The sequence below is a fragment of the Toxotes jaculatrix genome, chromosome 11 (assembly GCF_017976425.1).
Source record: "Toxotes jaculatrix isolate fToxJac2 chromosome 11, fToxJac2.pri, whole genome shotgun sequence".
NCBI lineage: Eukaryota > Metazoa > Chordata > Actinopteri > Toxotidae > Toxotes > Toxotes jaculatrix.
In genome coordinates, this window is record NC_054404.1 from 23,771,117 (window position 1) to 23,790,545 (window position 19,429).

Here is a 19,429-nt window from a genome sequence, read left to right on the forward strand (position 1 = left end):
GGTTCACAGGTCTGTTTTCACTTTTTGGACTTTTCCTCTAATCTTTGATTTTTTTTTGTGAGATGTTGGAGCGACAGCAGTAACACAACAGAAAGGTTAATCTCAGTGGACCATCAGCCTCCTCCCTCTTTAACCATTCTCAGTCTTCCTCCTGCTCGTCACTCCCGTTTGCCTTCAGGCTGAGCGTAAATCACTTTTTCCTCCTCCTCCTCCTCCTCCACCTCTCTCCCTCTGGCTGGCTGCCACTCCTCCTCCACTCCTTATGACTCTGAATGCTGCTGGAGCCTGGCCCCCTTTACTCTTCTCAGCTGGAGGAATTAGACACGTTCACACACAGACAGTCCAAGCATGCGAGGAAACGCAGGTATCCTGACCCTGCTCGACGACAGCCTCCACATGGAATCCAACAAAAACAAGCGACGTCCAAGGCATAACAAACCTCTTTAAAAACATGGGGAGGAATTTCTGAGGAAGGAGCTCTTTATTCTTTTGTTTTGTTTTTTTTTAATTCCACTTTTAAAGTTTTCTTAACTTTGGGGATTGTTCCAGCAACATGAGTGTGAAGAAGAAAAAGGCTGGGCTTGTTATCAGCTGGCCGAAGTCAATATCCATCCTGACTCCTTGGAGGAAAGGTACAGTCACCTTCTGTTGTCTTCTACATGATGTCTTTGTCCTCTGTATGTCCTTAGATGACATGTAGCAGTAATTTCTCTTCTCTCAAGTCCTCGCATCATGAACTGATCCAACCTTTGTCCGCTAACAGCTTTTCATTTGCTTGAGCAGAGGACTGATCAGCTCTCTGAGGGTCTGTGTGCTGTGTCTGTGTTGTAGGTGACTGATGCTTTAAATTGCAGAAGTGAGAAAAACTTTCAGAATTGTGCGTCTACGGGGGCATTTTGACAGGAAGCCCAACTGTTTTCTGTCCAGAATAGCAGCTCCGGCACGTGACTCAGTCTGTTTAATAAGTTTAATGGGATTCCCAGACAGCAGATTAACTTTTCTTTCTAAAGGGCAATAAACATTCAGGAGGCTCCAAAACCAACATTTAAGACCTGATTTCTCATCTTGTCTGGCTGCCACAACAAAACAGACATGGACAACAGATTCTCCATGTGTCCATTAAAAATAGCAGCTTTGTTTGGTCAACTGGTAACTGGAGGGTTCCTGGTTTGATCCCCAGCTCCTCCAAAGAGAGTGTCATAGTGTCTTTGAGCCCAGAAATGAGCCCCCCTCTGTCAGCTGGTGCTGAGACGAACTGCCTCCTCTCAAAAAACCTGACCTGTCTGAGACACGGGGAAGAAGAAACTAAAAGCCACAGTAGATCAGGATGTTATCTGTTCTCTAAACAGAGATTGTGAACTGGCAGAATGTCTCTGAACTGTCAGAGACAGAAAGCAGAGACAGATCCTGACCGAGCAAAGGCTCAGTGACCACAAACTGACACAAAAAAAAAAAAAATCATGGCAAACCAAAGAGAACAAAGCCTCTCTCCTTCCACTGGGGCACAGACGAGATACGAAAGCAGCACACTCGAGGAAACGCTGCTGAAAATAACACTGCATTAGAAAATAAGCAAACAGGGTGTGTGGGTGGGGGCGTGTTGTTTCAGGCACTGGTGTACCAGTGGACTACCAGTCCAGAAAGTCCGGTCTGAGTAACAGATCCGTGATTTTAAAGGGTTTATTAGATTCAATTAAAGCACAGCACAGAGGTTTATAATGCTATGAGACAGGATTTTTACAACTCAGCAGAGGTTGTATCTCATGTTGTGATGATGATTGGAACGGAAATCACCCCGTTCATGTTAGAAATGCTCATATTTGTTTGACCAGTCCAATGCTGTGCAGTTGAGCCAGGTTTAACTTTTTTTTTTTTTGAGATGATGCTGGCACTAAACAAAGTGGCCTCATTGAAATCAGCAAAGGAAAGCGTCATGTTATTCTGTGCTGTAGTCTCTCTGAACACCAGGCCTGAAAATTGTCAGTGCAGTCTTGACCACAGACGACCTAGAAACCTAATGGGGAGCTGACGTACCTGTATCTCACATGGGCTGTAAAAATAGCAGTGGCTTGTCACAACCTGTTTATGACATCAGGATCTGAGAAGCCAGCAAAGCCCACTGCTCACATGCCTGTATACGGTGCCTCAAGAAAAAAAAAAACTCCCACAATCCCACAAAGTTTGACCTGTGCATTCAGAGGCAGCACAGGCTTCACACACACCTGCTGCTGAGTTTTTTTTTTTTTTTTTCCATACCACTGTGTGTGCGCTGTGTCAGATTTTTCTGGGATTGAGAAAAATCTCATTTCTGGAAAGTCTCACCCTCTAAGAGTTGAATGACAGTACTAACTAAAAGGTGAAACAGTGTGATGAGAAATTCCTCTGATGTTTTTACACAGAAAAGAAGCTAGAGGATGAATCGGGGGACGGGGGAGGGGACGGGAGGGGAGGTGGACCATCTGTAATTATATGTTGTGGGGATTAGTCACGCACCGAGACTGGAAACAGGCTGAGTCAGGCTGTTTAGACAATTACAGGACAGAATATCTGTTTGTGTTGTTTGGGAGGGATGAGAACAGCTGGATCAGGGCGACACCTGTCCAGCTGACGGCGGTCGAGTGGAGAAGATTGTAGGGGAAGGACGGCGATTGTCTCACAATAGCGAGGAGTCAGATGACACAACTGAGTTGGCCAGATGACTTCAGCATGTAATTAAAGTCAGCCTGCTCTCCTTATTGTCTGCTGGTAATTCACAGGTATTGGCAGGGCTGGAAAAAACAATGTAGGAAAATAAACATGTCAGGATGGAGAGTCAGGTAGAGTCAGACACGAGTGTTGGTGTTGTTGTTCTACGGGCTGGAACGGATAAGTCACTGAATTCATTTCACAGATTTCACATTCTCTCACTGACCACTTTCTGCCATCAGTTAGGCTCCGCCCATAAAACGTGTCACTGCTGTTTACAATTTTTTAAAAAAAGGGTCGGTACTACATGTTTACATGAAGCCGTGCTACTTTAGCTGTTTAACTTACTACTCACAGAAAATGTTTCGAAAATTTAAAGGCACACATCCTGCTCTCTCAAATCCATAAGGAGAAATTCCTATAAAGAATCACCTGCTAAAATCAATCGATATATCTGCAATAAGTCATTACCTGCCTTATATTGGCTTCTGCCAATTCACAGGTCAGGCTGTCTCCTCCATCCCCTCAAATATCAGCACCATCACTGAATGTTTCCTTCACCTCTGTGAGCTCGTCCTCTGATCGTAGCACTTCTATTCAGATGTGAAACTTTTGCATAAATGCAATCAAGGCAGAAGCATTGTGGAAAAAACAGCAGGACACTAAAACAAATGAATGGATGGTGCCACGGATTCTTTCTTTAGGCCTCCGCGACCACCTCGCAGTTCACGACTGCTGTTTGCATCCCATTGGCTTTGAGTGACTTGAGAGGTATCGCTCAGTGGACAGTAAGCATTCATTTAGGATGGTAGAAACATAAATATACTACGAGTGTTTCAGTTCGCTCAACAAAGTGAGGTAATTGGGAAAAACAAGGTGTGACCTGCTGAAGCCACAATGGAAACAGCTGCACACATTCTTCTGTTTTGTTCTCCCCATGTAGCATAATAATCCAACAACAACAGCCATATCGGGAATATCTGTAAATTTATATATAAACTTTGTTTTTTCAGTTTTCATCTATCCATTGTTCCTGCACTTTCATCTGTGGGAAATATTGTGTGGTTATCATCCGAGCTAAAGATGTTTCACCCTCTGAGATTTTCAGTTGTGCCAAGTTACAATCACAGTCAGAAAAGTCTAATTATTTCCCATCAGCTAACATCCTGTTTCTAACTGATGCATCATTTCAGTGCAGCCTCTACCCTTCACAATATCAACATCCCCTCAGCCTCTGTTAAACCACACAGGAGGAAGTGTGTGTCTACACACACACACACACACACACACAAACACACACTCAAAATATTTCTGCTTTTCCATTTGCTTTGCTGTGTAAACCACGAGCGAGCCAAAGACGTCTGTGCAAATTCACACAAACGTGCTTTGGAGAAAATTCCCCTCCGAAAACCGCCTCCTCTGAAGTTCCCCTCAGAGAGGATAAAAGTGTCACCACTTCAGAGAACTTTTAATCTCACATTTGCCTTGGCTAGATCTCCATTTCACCCCTCAGGAAGTCCACTCAACCTCCACCACTGCCAGGGTGTGATCTAACGCTCTTGAATTACATTATTTGAAAATCGCGCTTAGCTGCTGTTTTATTCCGAGCACTTGACTAAAGCAACACAACAACCCTCAAGCTTGATCAGGGCCTCTGCATTTCCATGGGGAAAGACAAAGTTTCTTTTTTTTTTTTTTTTTTGTCTTTTCTGTTCAAATCCAAAGGTTGGAAGGGACGAAAAAATGTCATTTGACTGACAGTAAGGCATATCAAATTGCCCACACTGAGAAACAGGAGAGGATACTTGTGACTGCTCCCTGTTATGGTCATAAGTGGAGCTTCAGATCAAAGCAGCACTTACTTAATTTGTGTGGATCCTGTGGTATTCCAGTTCACAGGATAGCATAAACACCAGTGCCTGGGCTTCACTCAAGCATCCAGTCATATCATTATAGATATACTATTCGATGGTGAATATGGGCCATTAATGGTCAAAAGACTGGATCCAGCCCAGAACAAGCAGCTGATTTTGATAGAATGGTTGAAATGCCTGCACCTCCACAGTCTTTCACTTTGTTCTTTAAAAGCCCTTAAACTGAATTATAGTTGTACGTCACCCAGGTATTATATAATTTGGCTCTTGTTGAAACCTTAAGTCAAGAAAATCCACTTTCTGGCAGCACTAAACTACAACAACAGAGTTTTGGCCTAAGCTCACATATTTCAGGATCTCGTATTTCCTTTGAGGCATGTGAGAGACATTTCAGACTGTGTGAAAACATTAAAAACTGGCAGCGCAGCCATGCAGGTGAGGGAGGCTGTTCTCCAAAGACAAGCACAGCAGCATCAGTCATTTCAGTATCTTTGTTTCTCTATCTGTTTAACAGGGAAAGGGGACAGAGATGCGGTTTGGGATGGTGAGGTTGTCCTGACCAAAATGAAGCTCTTCAGTAACTTCCACGAGAGGCTCCTGATGTCTGCTGATTCTGCGTCCACCATCTCCACAGTGTCAGTTTCCGAGCAGGACTTCTCAGACCTCACCAAAGCGCCTGAGGTGAATTTCCACCTCGATGACAAGTCTGGACAGTCTCAGATGGAGACCGGCTCAGACTACCTGCCTACCATTTTCTCTGACTCTCAGCTGCTGAGGTTGTACAAGTTAGAGTCCGAGGACTCTGGAGTGGAGCTCCCCAGTGGAGCTAACTCTCCATCCACCCCGGATGGCTCTGAGCAGAGCTTCATCGTCCACAGCCGAGAGTCCTCCTGTAACTCCTGCAACTTAAACACTGACCCTGACACTGCTCCCTCTGATAAAATAACCAGACATGCAGTGAACTCTGAGGTTAAACAGGCAGAGGACTCGGTGGATAACAGTTCGAACACAACAGTGAATACTCAGGGCAATGTGTTCAGAGCAGACCTGCACATAAGTGAGGATTTGGATAGAGACCAGAGGAGGGCTTCAGAAAGCAGCCCTGAAGCAGATGAGGACATGTCTGAACAGCTCGGAGAGAAGAGTGCTGTAGCTGAAAGGACCAGCTCAGAGGATCTGAGACCTGAGGAGCAAACCACAACAGGAACCTGTGATGATATAATGGAGAGTGGTTATGAGCCAGAGCCTATAAGGAGGAACGCCACCAGTGACAGCCTGGAGGAGTATATGGACGAATGCTGCAGACTTAGTGAGGTAACAAACATCTAAACATCCATTAATTAATCCATTCATCTTCCATGCCTTATAAGCATGCAGGCTAAGCAGGCTAAGCCAGGTAGCCCAGATCTTCTTCTTCTTAGCCACATCCTCCTTTTTGTGCTCTATATGTTCACAGAAAGGTGTTATACAGCTTCAGAAAGTGTGTGTATTTTTTTTTTCTTGCATTTTCAGCTGCTGCAGGTACATTGTTGCCTCATCATTGCCTCAACTCATTATGTGCAGGTTGAATTTACATCTGCAGGGGTCGGGGCAGGGTTAAGCATCAAACTTCATCCCAAACTTAATGCTGTCTCCAGCAGTAGAAAGCAAAGCCAGTGTTAACCTTAGCATGCTAATCAGCGAGTCCCAAAAGGTCCTATAGTTAGAAAGTAACACTTGGCACTTGGTAAAAAAGTGAAAGAATCCGTTACTACGCTTCATCCTGAAATTTCACAGCAGTCCATCCAGTATTTGTTCAGAAATGTCATTCTATGCTAAAAAAGTCATACAACCTCATGGATACTTATGAAAAAGTAAGCAGCTCAGTCTCTTTATGTTATTGTATAACAAACGCATTTCAAAGCTACACATATTCCATCTTCCATCCATCCAAGCCTGAAGGGCTTTCTGAAGAAAAGGCTTTTATTAACGCTGGAAGAGGCAGTGCGGAGGGGAGGGTGTGTGTTACAGTGTGTAGTAGCTTTCTCAGGAACCCACATGTCATGTAGCACCTGTTCATCTGTGCTGAGGGGACTAAGATTTTTCTAGCGATACTGTCGCTGACCGTCGGCGGCTCTCATCTGGACCCTCCCTGTTTTCCAAGCCCAGAGCTTGGCGGCCTACCTGGATGCATCAAATAGGTGTCAAATATCTCAAATTACTCACATTTTTACCCAGATAAGGGCTCTTTGATGGGTCCCTGCTGGGGCCCTCGTGAGGTACAGTAATGGTATGCGGCTGCAGCTTTTAGGGGCCCAGCATGCCGGCATCTGGGAGCACATTGCTGACAGGCGGCCTGGTGGTGTGGCCCCCCAACGTCATAATCATCACTTATCACCACAGCTATTAATGTAATTCCTTTCCCTGCTAAATGGAACTCTGTAGTTTGCCTCAGAGGGATACTGGATTCAAATATGTGAACACTAAGGACTGTCTCTGTGTTTACTGACATGCCTTTTCTCTCGCTTGCTCTGTTCCTCTGTCTGTCACTAAATAGAACAAGAGCAGGTTCTACAATCTCTGCAAATCTCAAGGCTCAGATGTTGGAGATGTTATGGAGTGCATAGCTGTCAGATTTCCAACATCAGGCAGTAACAGTGATCATATGGAGCTGTTTAGCTGCATGTCTGATCTCACACTCGGTGTCACTTTTCAAAGCATACTTACTTCATCAGTGCTTGTGTGAAATGTAATTAAAATCTGAAGCCTGGATGCTTCTGCGTTACTTGAATTCCCCAGCTGCACAACATCAGTGCTAACGTTCATTTTCATGTTTATAGGTTCAAGTAGGTTATTGGTAGGAGTGACTAGCAGTTTTAGCGTAGGCTGTTAACCATCTAAGAGCACAGGGACTTTCTGTAACACCTCCTCGCCCCCTTGGCGAGTTGAAGTGAGAAAGTGGGTTTGAATTTCTCTCTGAAACTCTCTTTTTCAGCCTTTGCTCAAGTTTTTTCTGGCAATTTTCATATGCACAAATGATGGCGACACTACAAATACTTTCAAGAAGAGATTGTCTGAATTTGAAAATGCATTCTATAGTTCAGCTTCAGTTGTCTGAATGTTAGCTTGTATTTTAACACAGAGCAAGGACTAAATCTCAATAGGAAAGAATTGGAGGGAGGGAACCATTACAGCAACCAAAACCTCTTTCAATATACATATGGGTATATGACAGTTGTATTTAGAAATACTTGAAAAACTGTGAACTAAATCTTCTTGTAGATATTTGCAAAAGGAATACTCTTGAGTTATGTTACATTCTACCTGCTGTAGTCTCAAGCTAAACCAAAACTCTCTTGTCCCAATATTTACTATAAAGTGCACCATAATGAATTTCTACCACACAGTGCCCAAATTATCAATTTATACACTATATTGTGTCCCTGTAAAACAAAGCAACACAAGAAGCATACAGCTTTACCATTTTCCCAAATGTTGTGAAGCCATGTCACTTGTGAAAACCAACCTGACTTGAAGGATCAGGTAAAGTTATAGTTTCCAAAGCACCTGGCAGGGAATGCAAACTCCTTTGGCTGGAAAGCTGCTGCTGCTCCTCCTCAGGGCCGCTGGAGAGACAGGGAACAATCACTGTGTCAATTGTGTTCTGTGAAGATTTTTGCAGTTCGGCTTTGGCATGGTGAAGTGCAGCAGTGTTACCTAACCCACCATTACTGGTAATATTCGTGATCCCTCTTGTTGAGCTACAGGCCAGTGACAGATTGAAGGAAACACCTGGATAAAATGAGTTGAGAAACATAACAAATCCAGATGCTTCCGCCCAAGTGAACTGCATGGTACAGTTGGGTTGGTGACTTTGACAGAGGGTTGATTGTTGGGACACAGATGGAGAAGCTTCAGTCACAGAGACTGTTCAACTGGCTGTTTGAACAGGAACAGGGACTAAAGTGACATCTGTATTTAGATCTGTAGGACAGACGTCAGTGGACAGACTGTGGCCCACAGATTCTGCTGATGAGCGTGATGCTCGTGCATCAGTGTGATATGAAAAACAGAAGAGCAGCTCTTCCTGAGGTGACTGAGGATGTCACTGCAGGACGTGATCGCACTGTGTGAAACAACCGAAAACTATTACATTTTTTTTTAATCAAAAGAGACTAAAGACCAAAACTAAACCAAAGTCAGGTGCCAAAACTACTGAAGAACAACAGCAGCACATAATATCTCCCGGGTTCCTGTCAGGAGTAATTTGAAGGATAAACTGCATAGAGGTGAAGCAGAAACATTATCTGTGTGTGTTGAAAAGACTGGTATCTGCCTGGGAGAAGCAGCATACGTGATCTGCTTGTGCATTCCTCCCTGTTTGGATGCTCCACACACATCTGGTGCTTCATTCCTATCCAACACTGTCATGTTTAGGAAAGTATTCTGGATGCAACACAGATAATGGAAACATCCACAAGGGCGGACCAGAGGAGACCTCGGTTACCACGGTGATCTTGGATATTACTTTCTTACCATGCTCTTGTTTTGAAATCAAAATAAAGGCTGCAAATCATTTTGGGTGTTACTGGTTAAAATAGTATGCGTTTGTTCATAATAGTAACATAGATAAAGAGCTGAACATATTTTTAAAACAACAATTTATACATAAATTCAGGTAATTCCAATACATATTTTTGATAATACATCACAGATACACACTGGGTCTTTTCCACTGACAAGGCTTTATCTGTCTTCTTCTTAAGACTAGTAGGACAAATGAGATTCCTGACCATCAGCCACTAATACTCACCTCAGACAATACAGGATCCAGTGTTTCATGCCAACACAAGCACACACTCTGTCAGACATGCAACTTCTCACATCCTCGCAACTTCAGTCAGTTGCACGTGTTACACTTAATTGTCCCTTGACTCATGTGATCAGCGGGAGCTCGGAGGAAGTACAGCAGGGTGTGTGTGTTTGTTAGCGTGTGTTTACCCATTTGAAAATGGGTCTCCGCACACAAAAGAGGGCATTCCTGAATCCTACTCTCTCTCTTCCCGGCTGTGGATCACTCAGTGGTCTCTGTGGGGCTCTGGATAAGATCAGTCCCAGCCCTGATAACGTCACAGCCAGAACGGCTTCTGATGATAGACCACCCCCGTCATCCCTCACCCCACCCCCCGTCAACAACTACCCCTGAGGAAGTGAGGCTCATCTCCTGGAAGGAATACTTCCTTATCTAAACTAGCTACCAATAAACTACGAGAGGTCTTATAGCCTGGACACAGAGAAGAGGTTCAGAGGAGTCAGCAGATGAGGAAATCCATCTGCTAAATATCACATTAACCCTTTGAACCTGACTGGTGGCTTTTGTGACTCCATTATATCCTCTATTTATCATCCAGTCCATAATGAGAACCCCAATGGGAAATTCTCAGAACCTGTAGAGTGCCACTGATGAGCAAAGTGATCTCATTACTTAGTACCCTAACTTCTTAAAACAATGATCTGGGAATGGGTTCATGGTCAAGATCCTGTGTGACCTACAGAAGGTTTGTCCATCAGAGGAAATGGATGATGTCAGTCTTCCAGCCTGTTATGGCTGTGGGCCCATTGTTTGGCCCGTGTTTCCATCACACTTCCCAGTTGCCTGACTGGAGTTTCAGTGTGAGCAGCACAGGAAAGAGGGGAGAAAGACCCTGACCTGAGCTCACATCCTGCTTTTGTTGGGAAACTTTTAGGAATGTTGATGATTGGATAAATATTTGCTAAAATATTTCCTTTTTTCATTTGGTTTGAAAACCACTCAAACAGAATTGACTCTGATTCTGCAACATCTCAAACTGTAATTATCTTCATTTTATGCCTTATTACTAAACTGCTGGCCAGAGACCAAGTGTTCAAAATGGGTTGGGAAGAGCTGCCATCATTGAGAAGAATAATACAGTGGTGTACAGGGTGAATCAATCCTGATGTTTTGGCATGAATGCAATCAAATTTATAAGTATTGTATATCAGTAAAGCCAAAGGACTACTGTCCATCCAGAGCAGCAACTGACTTTACTCCAAGCTTTCTCCCTGTATCTTGACTAACCTACACACTCTTCTGTTTGTGCAGGCACAGCAGGCGAGTTCCAGCCCTGTGAGTTCAGGCCTGGGTTACCTGGAGCACATCTGCCAACTCATCCAGAAGATCGGCCAGCTGCAGGAGACCAACCTCCGGCTGCAGAGGCAGATCTGCAGTCTGCAAAAAGACAGCAGGATGACAAAGACCAAAGAGGTGTGTAACTCTTCTTTGATTTTTTTTTTTTTCTCAGGATGCAGCCCAGATGTAGGAAAGCACTAGTACTGCCATCTCGGACTATGCCTGTCTATATCTGTCTATCCAAGCCCCGAGACTTCAAATTTATATTGGAAAACCTGTGTCACAGACTGGGGCTGTGGAGTTTGTTGACACAGTTTTTCCACAATTGCGTTTTGTTTCCCATGCTGGATCCTTTAGACACAGAGTATTTAAAAATACTCAATAATCCATAATGACAAAGTTTTTTTGTTAACTTTTTGCAAATTAAACATTAAAAAACTGCAATCTTTCATTTATATCTACATTTCAACATGCTGTTTACAGCATACAAGAATAAGAAGGGATAAAAGGGGAACTGGGAGGTGCTGTACTTTTCCCTCTTTCCCCATTGCATAGTAGGAATACCTATCGTATCTATGGTCCAATTACACAGGACTCCAGTTACGGACTTTGAGTCCTCTAATCTCAAAAGAGAGATACAGTACATTAAGTTTGTGCCATGGACCCAGAGCCAAATGAAATATTTGTAGTCCATCATTTTTAAAGTTCTAGGGAAAAAAAAACGAGGTAGGGTGGTGCAGTCCACAGCTGTACTCGTGACTGGAATACTAACCTGCTCTTTGGGTGACGACGTTTCCTTTGCTCTGTCTTCATTTAGCTTTTGGAAGACCACTCTGGTGCCCACTGAGAACGTGGCTAACACAGGTGTTTGCTTGATGCTCAGTCTCTCTGATCACACTGGGTTTCTTCCTCGGTTGGCTGTATATTGCTTTGAGGCAGCTGTCTCCTGGAGAAAGGACACAAAAGTTTAGTTTTGGAAGTAAAATGCAAAAACTTCATTAAAAAAAAACACACTGGTCCATTTTGGTCAAACCCAGAATACTTGGAGGTTTAACACAAACAAAAATGATGAGGCATGACTTCGGCATGTTGTCATCTACCCCCAATACTCTTTTAGAATATAAGTGCTCACTGGTTATGTAAGAAAGATGTGTTGATATCAGGAGGGAACACGTGTGTGTAGGCTGATCTGCACTTGGCTGTGTTTTTCTACAGGCCCATTCGAACCCTGCCTCCACAGTGGGGGGAACCTAAGAGAGAGGAGAGCAGGGGAAGAGAAATATTTTGGTAAAAATGAGGAAATTACTTCATATAATGAGCCACATGGAATGTTTTTTCCCCCCCTTCTTTAGTAGCAGGGGAAACGTGATTCCATACAATGATAAAGGAAAGATGCCTTCAGTGTCCTCCATGGGACATATGGTAAAACTGTAATAAAGATCAAAAAATAACGACATATCATTGCACTGTATCCAGGTACCATGCAATAAGGCGTGTTCGTTGTCAATAAAACAAGTGTGATTCAATGTATGTTGTTTTTTTTTTCCAATGTTCTAGTAGAACAGTGAAACATTATTTAATATGATAACATTATAAGTGCACCTCTGTTGGGTGGGTTTGGGCAGGATTTGGGGGCTGAACGTCGCAATGCATCAATTTGAAAATAAAAAGGCAAAGAATTCATTCTGCAAATCAGTAGAAAATAATGACATGAATATGCTAAATAAAGAACATTATAATATTTAGCTGTTTTTGTCACTGTTGGCTGATTGCTGCCATGTCCCTTAACAGGACTTCTTCCATCAGCACTGCAGCTGTGGAGCTGCCAGCCTGATCTTCCAGGATGCGCAGATGAGACTCTCCAGAAGTGAGTTTTTGTCACCCAGTGGAGCCATGGACCTGTCCACCATCGCTGAGGTCACCCAGCACCCACTCACATCAGCCAGGAGAGGTAATGCTAACACATAGCTTTCTTTATTTGATGAAATTAGAGAGGTGTGACTAAATCCGCCGAAGGAAAGGGGGTATCCAACACAGACAGTCTGATAGTCACTTGGGACCTCTGCCATAGCTGTGCGCACACAGTTTAACTTTTTAACAACACTTTTAATGTTGATGATAGATGTTGGTGTGTCTGAGGTAGTAGGGAACCAACTAACCAACCAACAAGCAGTGGTAAGAACCGAAGGGACGAATTCAAGGTTAAGAGTATAGTTAGAGCAGGACTTTTAGGACAAACCAGTACACAGTGAGAGCACTTGGCTTTTAGGCCTGTATGAACCTAGAAGATAAGACACTCATTCTTTAGGGGCCCACCAGAGTTACAGATTCTTTTGCTGTGAGACATACAGTACTGTTTGTTCTGCAGCCGAATGCCCTGGAGGTTACTGAAACCACCCCTGAATAACATTCAGCATTTAATTACCGGTAGGGTCAGCACTTAAAAACCTGCTCCGGTGGAATGTGTCAACATACACACACAAAACCACGTAATAATGTTTTAATTTCGGTGTGACACATGGATCTAATAGCTATGTTATTGAAAAGCTGTAGTAGTAGTGCTAATGTTTCACCACCTCACTCTGAAGAAACCCCACGTGTTTTTCTGCCTCGGTTCTTACACTGACAGAGAGCTCCAGGAGATGGTCGTCATTTTGGAAACACAACCATCTCCCCAAACGTCATCATCGCTCTTGTGTTTTCTGAGCTGCTCACGTTACCTGAGGAAGCGGTGGCGAGGACAGCTCAGTGGTCCCGTAGTGAAGATGGAATTATAACTTGAGGAATTCATGCACAGTTCTCGGCATCATGATGGGGACATGTAATGTCCTGTGGACTCTGGAATGATTTGGTTCTTCCTCTGATGGACAGGAAATCTGGAGAAGAGGCTTAGACAAAAAAAAAAAAAAGGTCAACCAAAGATGGGTGGAAGTAGCTGATCGGTGTAATATTAAACAGATGTCAGGAGTGTTTCCTTTTTAGGAAAGTGCAAATACAAAAACAGAGCAACAAAAGATGCTTAGATACAGATGTTGGGGCGTCCGGTGGACATGCATAAGAACCTGTTAAGTGTGTTACCAAATAACTGTAGAAGGAATGAATTGCCTTACCCAAGAAAACTCTCCCACACACACAGTGTTACTGCTTTGTTTAAATCACTTTGCTTGTGATTTGTGTTTCAGACATGAATAGCGAGGGTTTGACTCCTGCCCCACTGTGGAGGAGAGGCCTGAACCGAAGGAGTTACACTGAGGGGGAGGTCTGCTTCCTCAGGGGCAGCACCGAAGGGCTCTCCATCCCCCGGCGCAGGGTGAGTCATGCGCACGTGTTATAGGTCCACAGCAAGAATCACATTCCTGAGAGATCTGTATTATTGTTTATTATTATTGTATTAAATTGTTATTGTTGTATGTCTTTTTGCATCCAGCTGAGTGAAAACTATACTTGGGGCCGAGTCAAAGACCTGGTGAGGAAAGGTCGGCCGAGAAACCAGAGCAAGCTGGGACTCACCTCCTCCTCACTGAAGATGTCCTGCCCACAACTCTACAGGTGAGAAATACACTACTTACATTTCACTATGACCTCTGTATTCTCTGTCCATCAAAAAACACTTTTCCCAGTTTGGTGTTAAAGAACTGGACTGGTAAGCACAGAGCTCTGACTGGAACACCTTTAGGATTAACAGCAACACTGACTCAAAATCCTTGACTTGTATGGTTTTCTGTAGAACCCTATCCCTTTGTGCTGCAAAAAGTTCTTCCCTCAGCTCTATGGAGCATTTTAGCCTCTTTTAGCTCATTGTTTTGATTCCCAGCCCCTCAGATTCCACTCTCATTCTTTGTTGAATTTGAATGAATTGCTCATTGTGTGAAATGATATCACTGGCCATGGGGACACTTCACTGATAAGAGACAGTCATTCTGATTCCGGATCCAATTACTTGGACTGTCGGGACAGCTGTTAGCCAAAGAAAATATATGGCTGTGGAGGCTTATTTAGAATTACATAGTACACAGCTGGTAAGAAAGAGAAATAACAGTCATTACTTTAGTATTTGATCAAACTGCAAATTTTTTTTATCTCCCATCAATGAAGAATTTCCTAACGAAGCCCTGTTACACAACAGAAAAGAATCACAAAATACAGACACACAGAATGTCAGTTTTGTGGTAAAAGATCTGAAGAGGATAATTCGTTCATCTCACGTTGTTTTTGTGGTGATGTCTCGTCTTTGCGGGTTAAAATGGCACCACTGAAGAGAAGCTGTGCTCCTTTCCCTCGTTTGTTGAACAAAACCTGGAAAAAAGAGAAGGAATGCAAGTCATTTAACAGCAGTGAATAAAAGCCAGCATGAGGGGGAAGAAAGAGATTTTTGTGGTGGAAAAGTGGTGACAGCTTCAGTGACTTTCGGGCAAGAAGTGGACTGTGGCGGGTTCCTGGAAGATGGAGATGAAAGGAGTTATTAGCTTCATTTTTGCCTGTGAAAGGAGGGATCTGCGTGCGGACGAACTGTGGCTTTTACTTTGAGAGGTTGTACAGTGGAGGAATCTGATGGGAGGTGGAGGACTGCTGGCCCTTGAGCCTTTCACTCTGTCCTGACCAGGATTTGGCACCAATCCAGAACAGAACAGAACAGAGAGAGAGAGAGCGGGGGTTGCAGAGTCAAGCCTGAGGTATGCCTGGAGGAGTGGGAGAATTCCCCTTTGGCTTTAAGCTCAGGCTTGGTGAGAGATATGGCTGCAGTCCAGGATTCATTAGAAACAACAGCACCCTCCTGCTGACACATGCCTGCCTTCCTTCTGCAGGACTTCTGACAATGTGGGAACAAAGGACAATGAATATTTTCCAAGACTGCTAGGCTGAGCTACTGTGATGCAAACTGAAGGACTGTCACAGATAGAAAAAGCCAGTAGCTCTCATTAATAACTGTCTCCTCTTTACAGGCCTGATCTGGGACCAGTCGAACCTGCTGGCAGAAACAGGAACTCCATGATTGCCTTGGGCCACCAAAGCAAATTGGACATCCCATGGCTACAATAAACATCCAGGTAGAGCAGAACTACTTCTCATCTTTCCTCACCAATCATATTCTTAAAGCTCTACATAAAGAATCAGGTGCAACCTGGGAAAATAATCAGTTCACAAGAATGAACAAATCCTCATATTATTTGTTTCTGCATGAAGCTGTCAAACTGGGAAAACACACCCAGGTCTAGGTTCCCAGCTATCCAAACTGTATTTCCTGTTATAAATTCTACAAATTAAAACTTCCTGCAGTAAAACTACTGAAGATTTTATTTTGCCCAAGCACTGGGCTGCAGTGCCAAGGAAAATAGATATTGTTAAGACTCTCTATGTTGTTAGTGAAGATAAACTACCCAGGTCTCCACTGCCCTGATGTCACTCACAGCTATGTGAACCCCACACGACCAGACTGTGGTGCAATATACTGGAGTTCTTCATGAAGGCTTCCTAACACTACTCTCCATCTTTGTCTGCTCCACAGATCAGATTCAGACGGTCTCACGTGGAGAAGTCACTCAGCGTTGATGTGACAGTGAAAGGGAAACGGTGAAAAAGAAAAAGTAAGAGTGAAAAAAAGAAAAAAGAAGAAGAAACTGGGAGGTGGTATGAGAGATGAGGATGCTGATGCTGCTCGTAAAGGATATGAGAAGAGAAAGAGGCTACTGGATATTTAACACGATCTACACTGTGACATGATTTAACTGTATTACATATTCTCTGTTAATACTATTTACACTAGTATACACTGATATAAATATGCATACGTACATATATACACATAAAGGCTCTGATCACGGCAGCACAAGAACAGGCCCTAAGCACCAGATCCTTAGAAGCCGGGGTCTACCACAGAAGACAGTCCAGCACATAGTAGCCTGGTGTAAGACGCACGCTGGGACAGTGCACATGGAGAGATATAATTAGCTGGGACAGTGTACAGGAACAGCAGTGTAGATTAGAGGCCCCCAAGTCCCCCTGATGGGACACACACCACTGAAAGTGGTCAAGAACAACAGGCCTTTAAACTCCCAGGCTTCTAGTACAGGACCTGGGGACCAACCGCCCCACGGTGGAACACACCACTCAAAGTGGTTGAGAACAACAGAGCTAAGATCCTGTGAGACTTTCACAGGAGTTCCAGACCCACGAGCAGCTGCTGACCAACCAACCAACCACACAGTGGTGGTTTAAAGAGAGCAGAAGAGGCCAGATGTGGCAGATGTGGCAGTCCCAACTGACAGTAACATCTGAAACGAAGGAGCACGAGAAGATCGAGAAGAACCAGCTGGAACAGATGTGGAAGGTGAACTCCCAAAGTGGTCCCAGTGGTAATAGGAGCACTGGGAGCTGTGACTCCCCCGAACTGGGAGAGTTTCTCCATCAGATTCCAGGACCAACATCTGAGGTCTCTGTCAGTACAGGTTTTCATTAGGATGCTGCACAATCTTCTACAATCCAACCAATGTGAAATGTACATATATTCCATATTTTCATATTTCAGCTTTTAATTTTGTAGGATGTTGTGTGTGTGTGTGTGTGTGTGATGTTGTATAACTGGAGCACCAAACACCAAACACTATCATAATCACTTCACGATGATGATGATGATGCAGTGCTGCTGATTAATTTCATGAGAATGCTGTCATACAGCAGCTTGGCTTAACATTCTCTTTTTTTTAAATTTTCAACCCATACACTCTGATGGTCAGATGTTTCACAGAAACATCTCTCTGTGTAGGACTAGAATAAATGTCAGGACATTGACATCTTGTGTTTGACAGCTGAAGCACTGTGATTTATCTTCTCTGTCAGTGTTGCATCGCTGAAGATTGAATAGTAGTAACAGGAGAGAAAAGGCTGAGGGAAAGTAATGACATGTTAATGATTTTTAGCATGAATACTGTAAAGGGCTCCAACGACACTGGATTAATGACAATGACGGTAATGGACACTTTGATGCAGCGACTAGCCGACTGTGTGGAGACGTTTCCGTTTGACAGGGTTTGAACTTTTTTTTTCCACAATGCGTTTCAGCCGCTTTTCATGTAAACAACCAAATGCAACCCATGAATGTCTCTGAGAAGATGCTGAACGTAGGTGCTGTTCATGTTCAGCTTCATCACATCAAGACTGTTTTACTCTATTTTATTCCAAAGAGGTGAAAACAGTGTACTTCCTGTTTACTGTACCATCGTCATGTCAGTATCATTCGGTGAACAAAGGGATCTGTGTTGAATTTTGTATGTAAATTATACCTGATGTTTATCTGTATATGTTTTGTATGTTGAAATACGCATACGCCATCAACATTAAAATTTATTTTTCAAAATAAAGTTAAATGAAAAGAAGCTGTCTATGTGCAACACAACTTTGCTGACAGGAAACTACAGCCAACCAAAAACAAGGGGGTCAGAGATCTCTTATTGGCCATACAATAACCTGTGACCACTGCAACAGAGGGAGTGAGATTAATAACGTCCATGTTGAATGGCACATTGTATTTTTTTTTTTCAGCCACAGTTCCATTCAAATGGGAAGGCTGGTATTTCCTGAGGGGGAAATACTGTGTATGATGTAAATGAATGTGACTTGTTTCAGAATCAATAGAAAACAAATAACAGCACAATGTGACATCAAAACGAAGCCTAATATTTACCAGGCACTTATTACATGGTAGGAGACACTTTCATCATGTACAGACAGTTTATGTTAGATATAAACTGAAGACAAATAATGCTGAAGAGGCTTCATGTAGACAATTTATCAAAAGGCAGCGTGTGGCTGACAGGCAGGTGTTAGACTTATTACCTATTAACTGACTCGTATTACAACATAAAGTGTTAGGGACTTTGCTTTGCTCACTGTTCAGAAACAGAGGTGAAAAAGACTCCAGTCCACAGCAGTATATCCATGGGACTGAAGCAGCCACTCAGTGCAGACTGTAGACCTGCTCCAGGGTCTGGACTTGAGAGCATCTGAGGTGATGCCTCTTATAAAACCTGCAGTGGTTTATAATCTGTTAAGTCTACTAATGAGTCCACCTGTATACTGGACATGATTGTATCCAAGACCATGCTGACATCTTGTGGTGGCTGTCAGTAATGCTTGTAATGGTATTATACAGTTTATGCCTATAGTTAGACTGAAGAGTTCAGCATGACTGCTGACTGCATATGAACAGCTGTAACCACTGATGACATCACTATAACATCATTAGTGTTGTTTTCTCTGACCAGAAAACACCACACAACTGTTTTCACACACTGAGAGGTGCAGACCAGGCCTCAAACCAGGGACTTCTAACCTCCCTGTGTGACAAGTGTTCATCATGATGTATGTGATAGTATTTAGTATCAAATCAGTGTACATTGAAAACAGGGGGGTAATTAAAGAAATAATTAAATTAATGGAGCTTTTTCTTCTGTAAAAACAGGATATGACAGTGTAACACACTTCAGCAACTCTCACCACAGAGCCGTGATGCTCCCTGCAGTCTGCTTCCCACATCAGAATTCCCAATGCCATACCACCCTCACTACTGCAGGAATGACAAATATCCCAACACACACTCAGTCAGAGATCTCTGCGGCAGAGCTCCAACTTTGAACAGACTGAACATTTTTCTTTCGCTCTGGGAGGAAAACAATGAGCAGACTGTTTGTCAGAATCCACCTCCACAGCAGAGGAGTTCACCCAGCCAGTGATCTGCACCAGG

At 43.4% G+C, this 19,429-nt stretch overlaps 1 protein-coding gene across 1 annotated transcript; it reads left to right on the plus strand.

Moving 5' to 3' along the window:
- Positions 1 to 346: 346 nt before the first annotated feature.
- On the plus strand, positions 347 to 18,013 carry si:ch211-250c4.3 (uncharacterized protein LOC100535981 homolog). Its single transcript, XM_041049105.1, has 8 exons — positions 347 to 632; positions 5,074 to 5,873; positions 10,663 to 10,824; positions 12,481 to 12,640; positions 13,872 to 13,999; positions 14,117 to 14,238; positions 15,633 to 15,737; positions 16,196 to 18,013. Exons 1-7 carry the CDS (start codon positions 554 to 556, stop codon positions 15,727 to 15,729), a joined length of 1,548 nt encoding a protein of 515 aa, XP_040905039.1. The 5' UTR covers positions 347 to 553; the 3' UTR covers positions 15,730 to 15,737; positions 16,196 to 18,013.
- The last annotated feature ends 1,416 nt before the right edge of the window (positions 18,014 to 19,429 follow it).

What these genes read in the sequence shown, in the direction of transcription:
- si:ch211-250c4.3 (XM_041049105.1), top strand. Translation starts at nt 554, where the DNA reads ATGAGTGTGAAGAAGAAAAAGGCTGGGCTTGTTATCAGCTGGCCGAAG. An exon ending in AATGCTGCAGACTTAGTGAG is followed by an intron (nt 5,874 to 10,662) that starts GTAACAAACATC and finishes CTGTTTGTGCAG; the next exon opens with GCACAGCAGGCGAGTTCCAG. An exon ending in TCCTGCCCACAACTCTACAG is followed by an intron (nt 14,239 to 15,632) that starts GTGAGAAATACA and finishes TCCTCTTTACAG; the next exon opens with GCCTGATCTGGGACCAGTCG.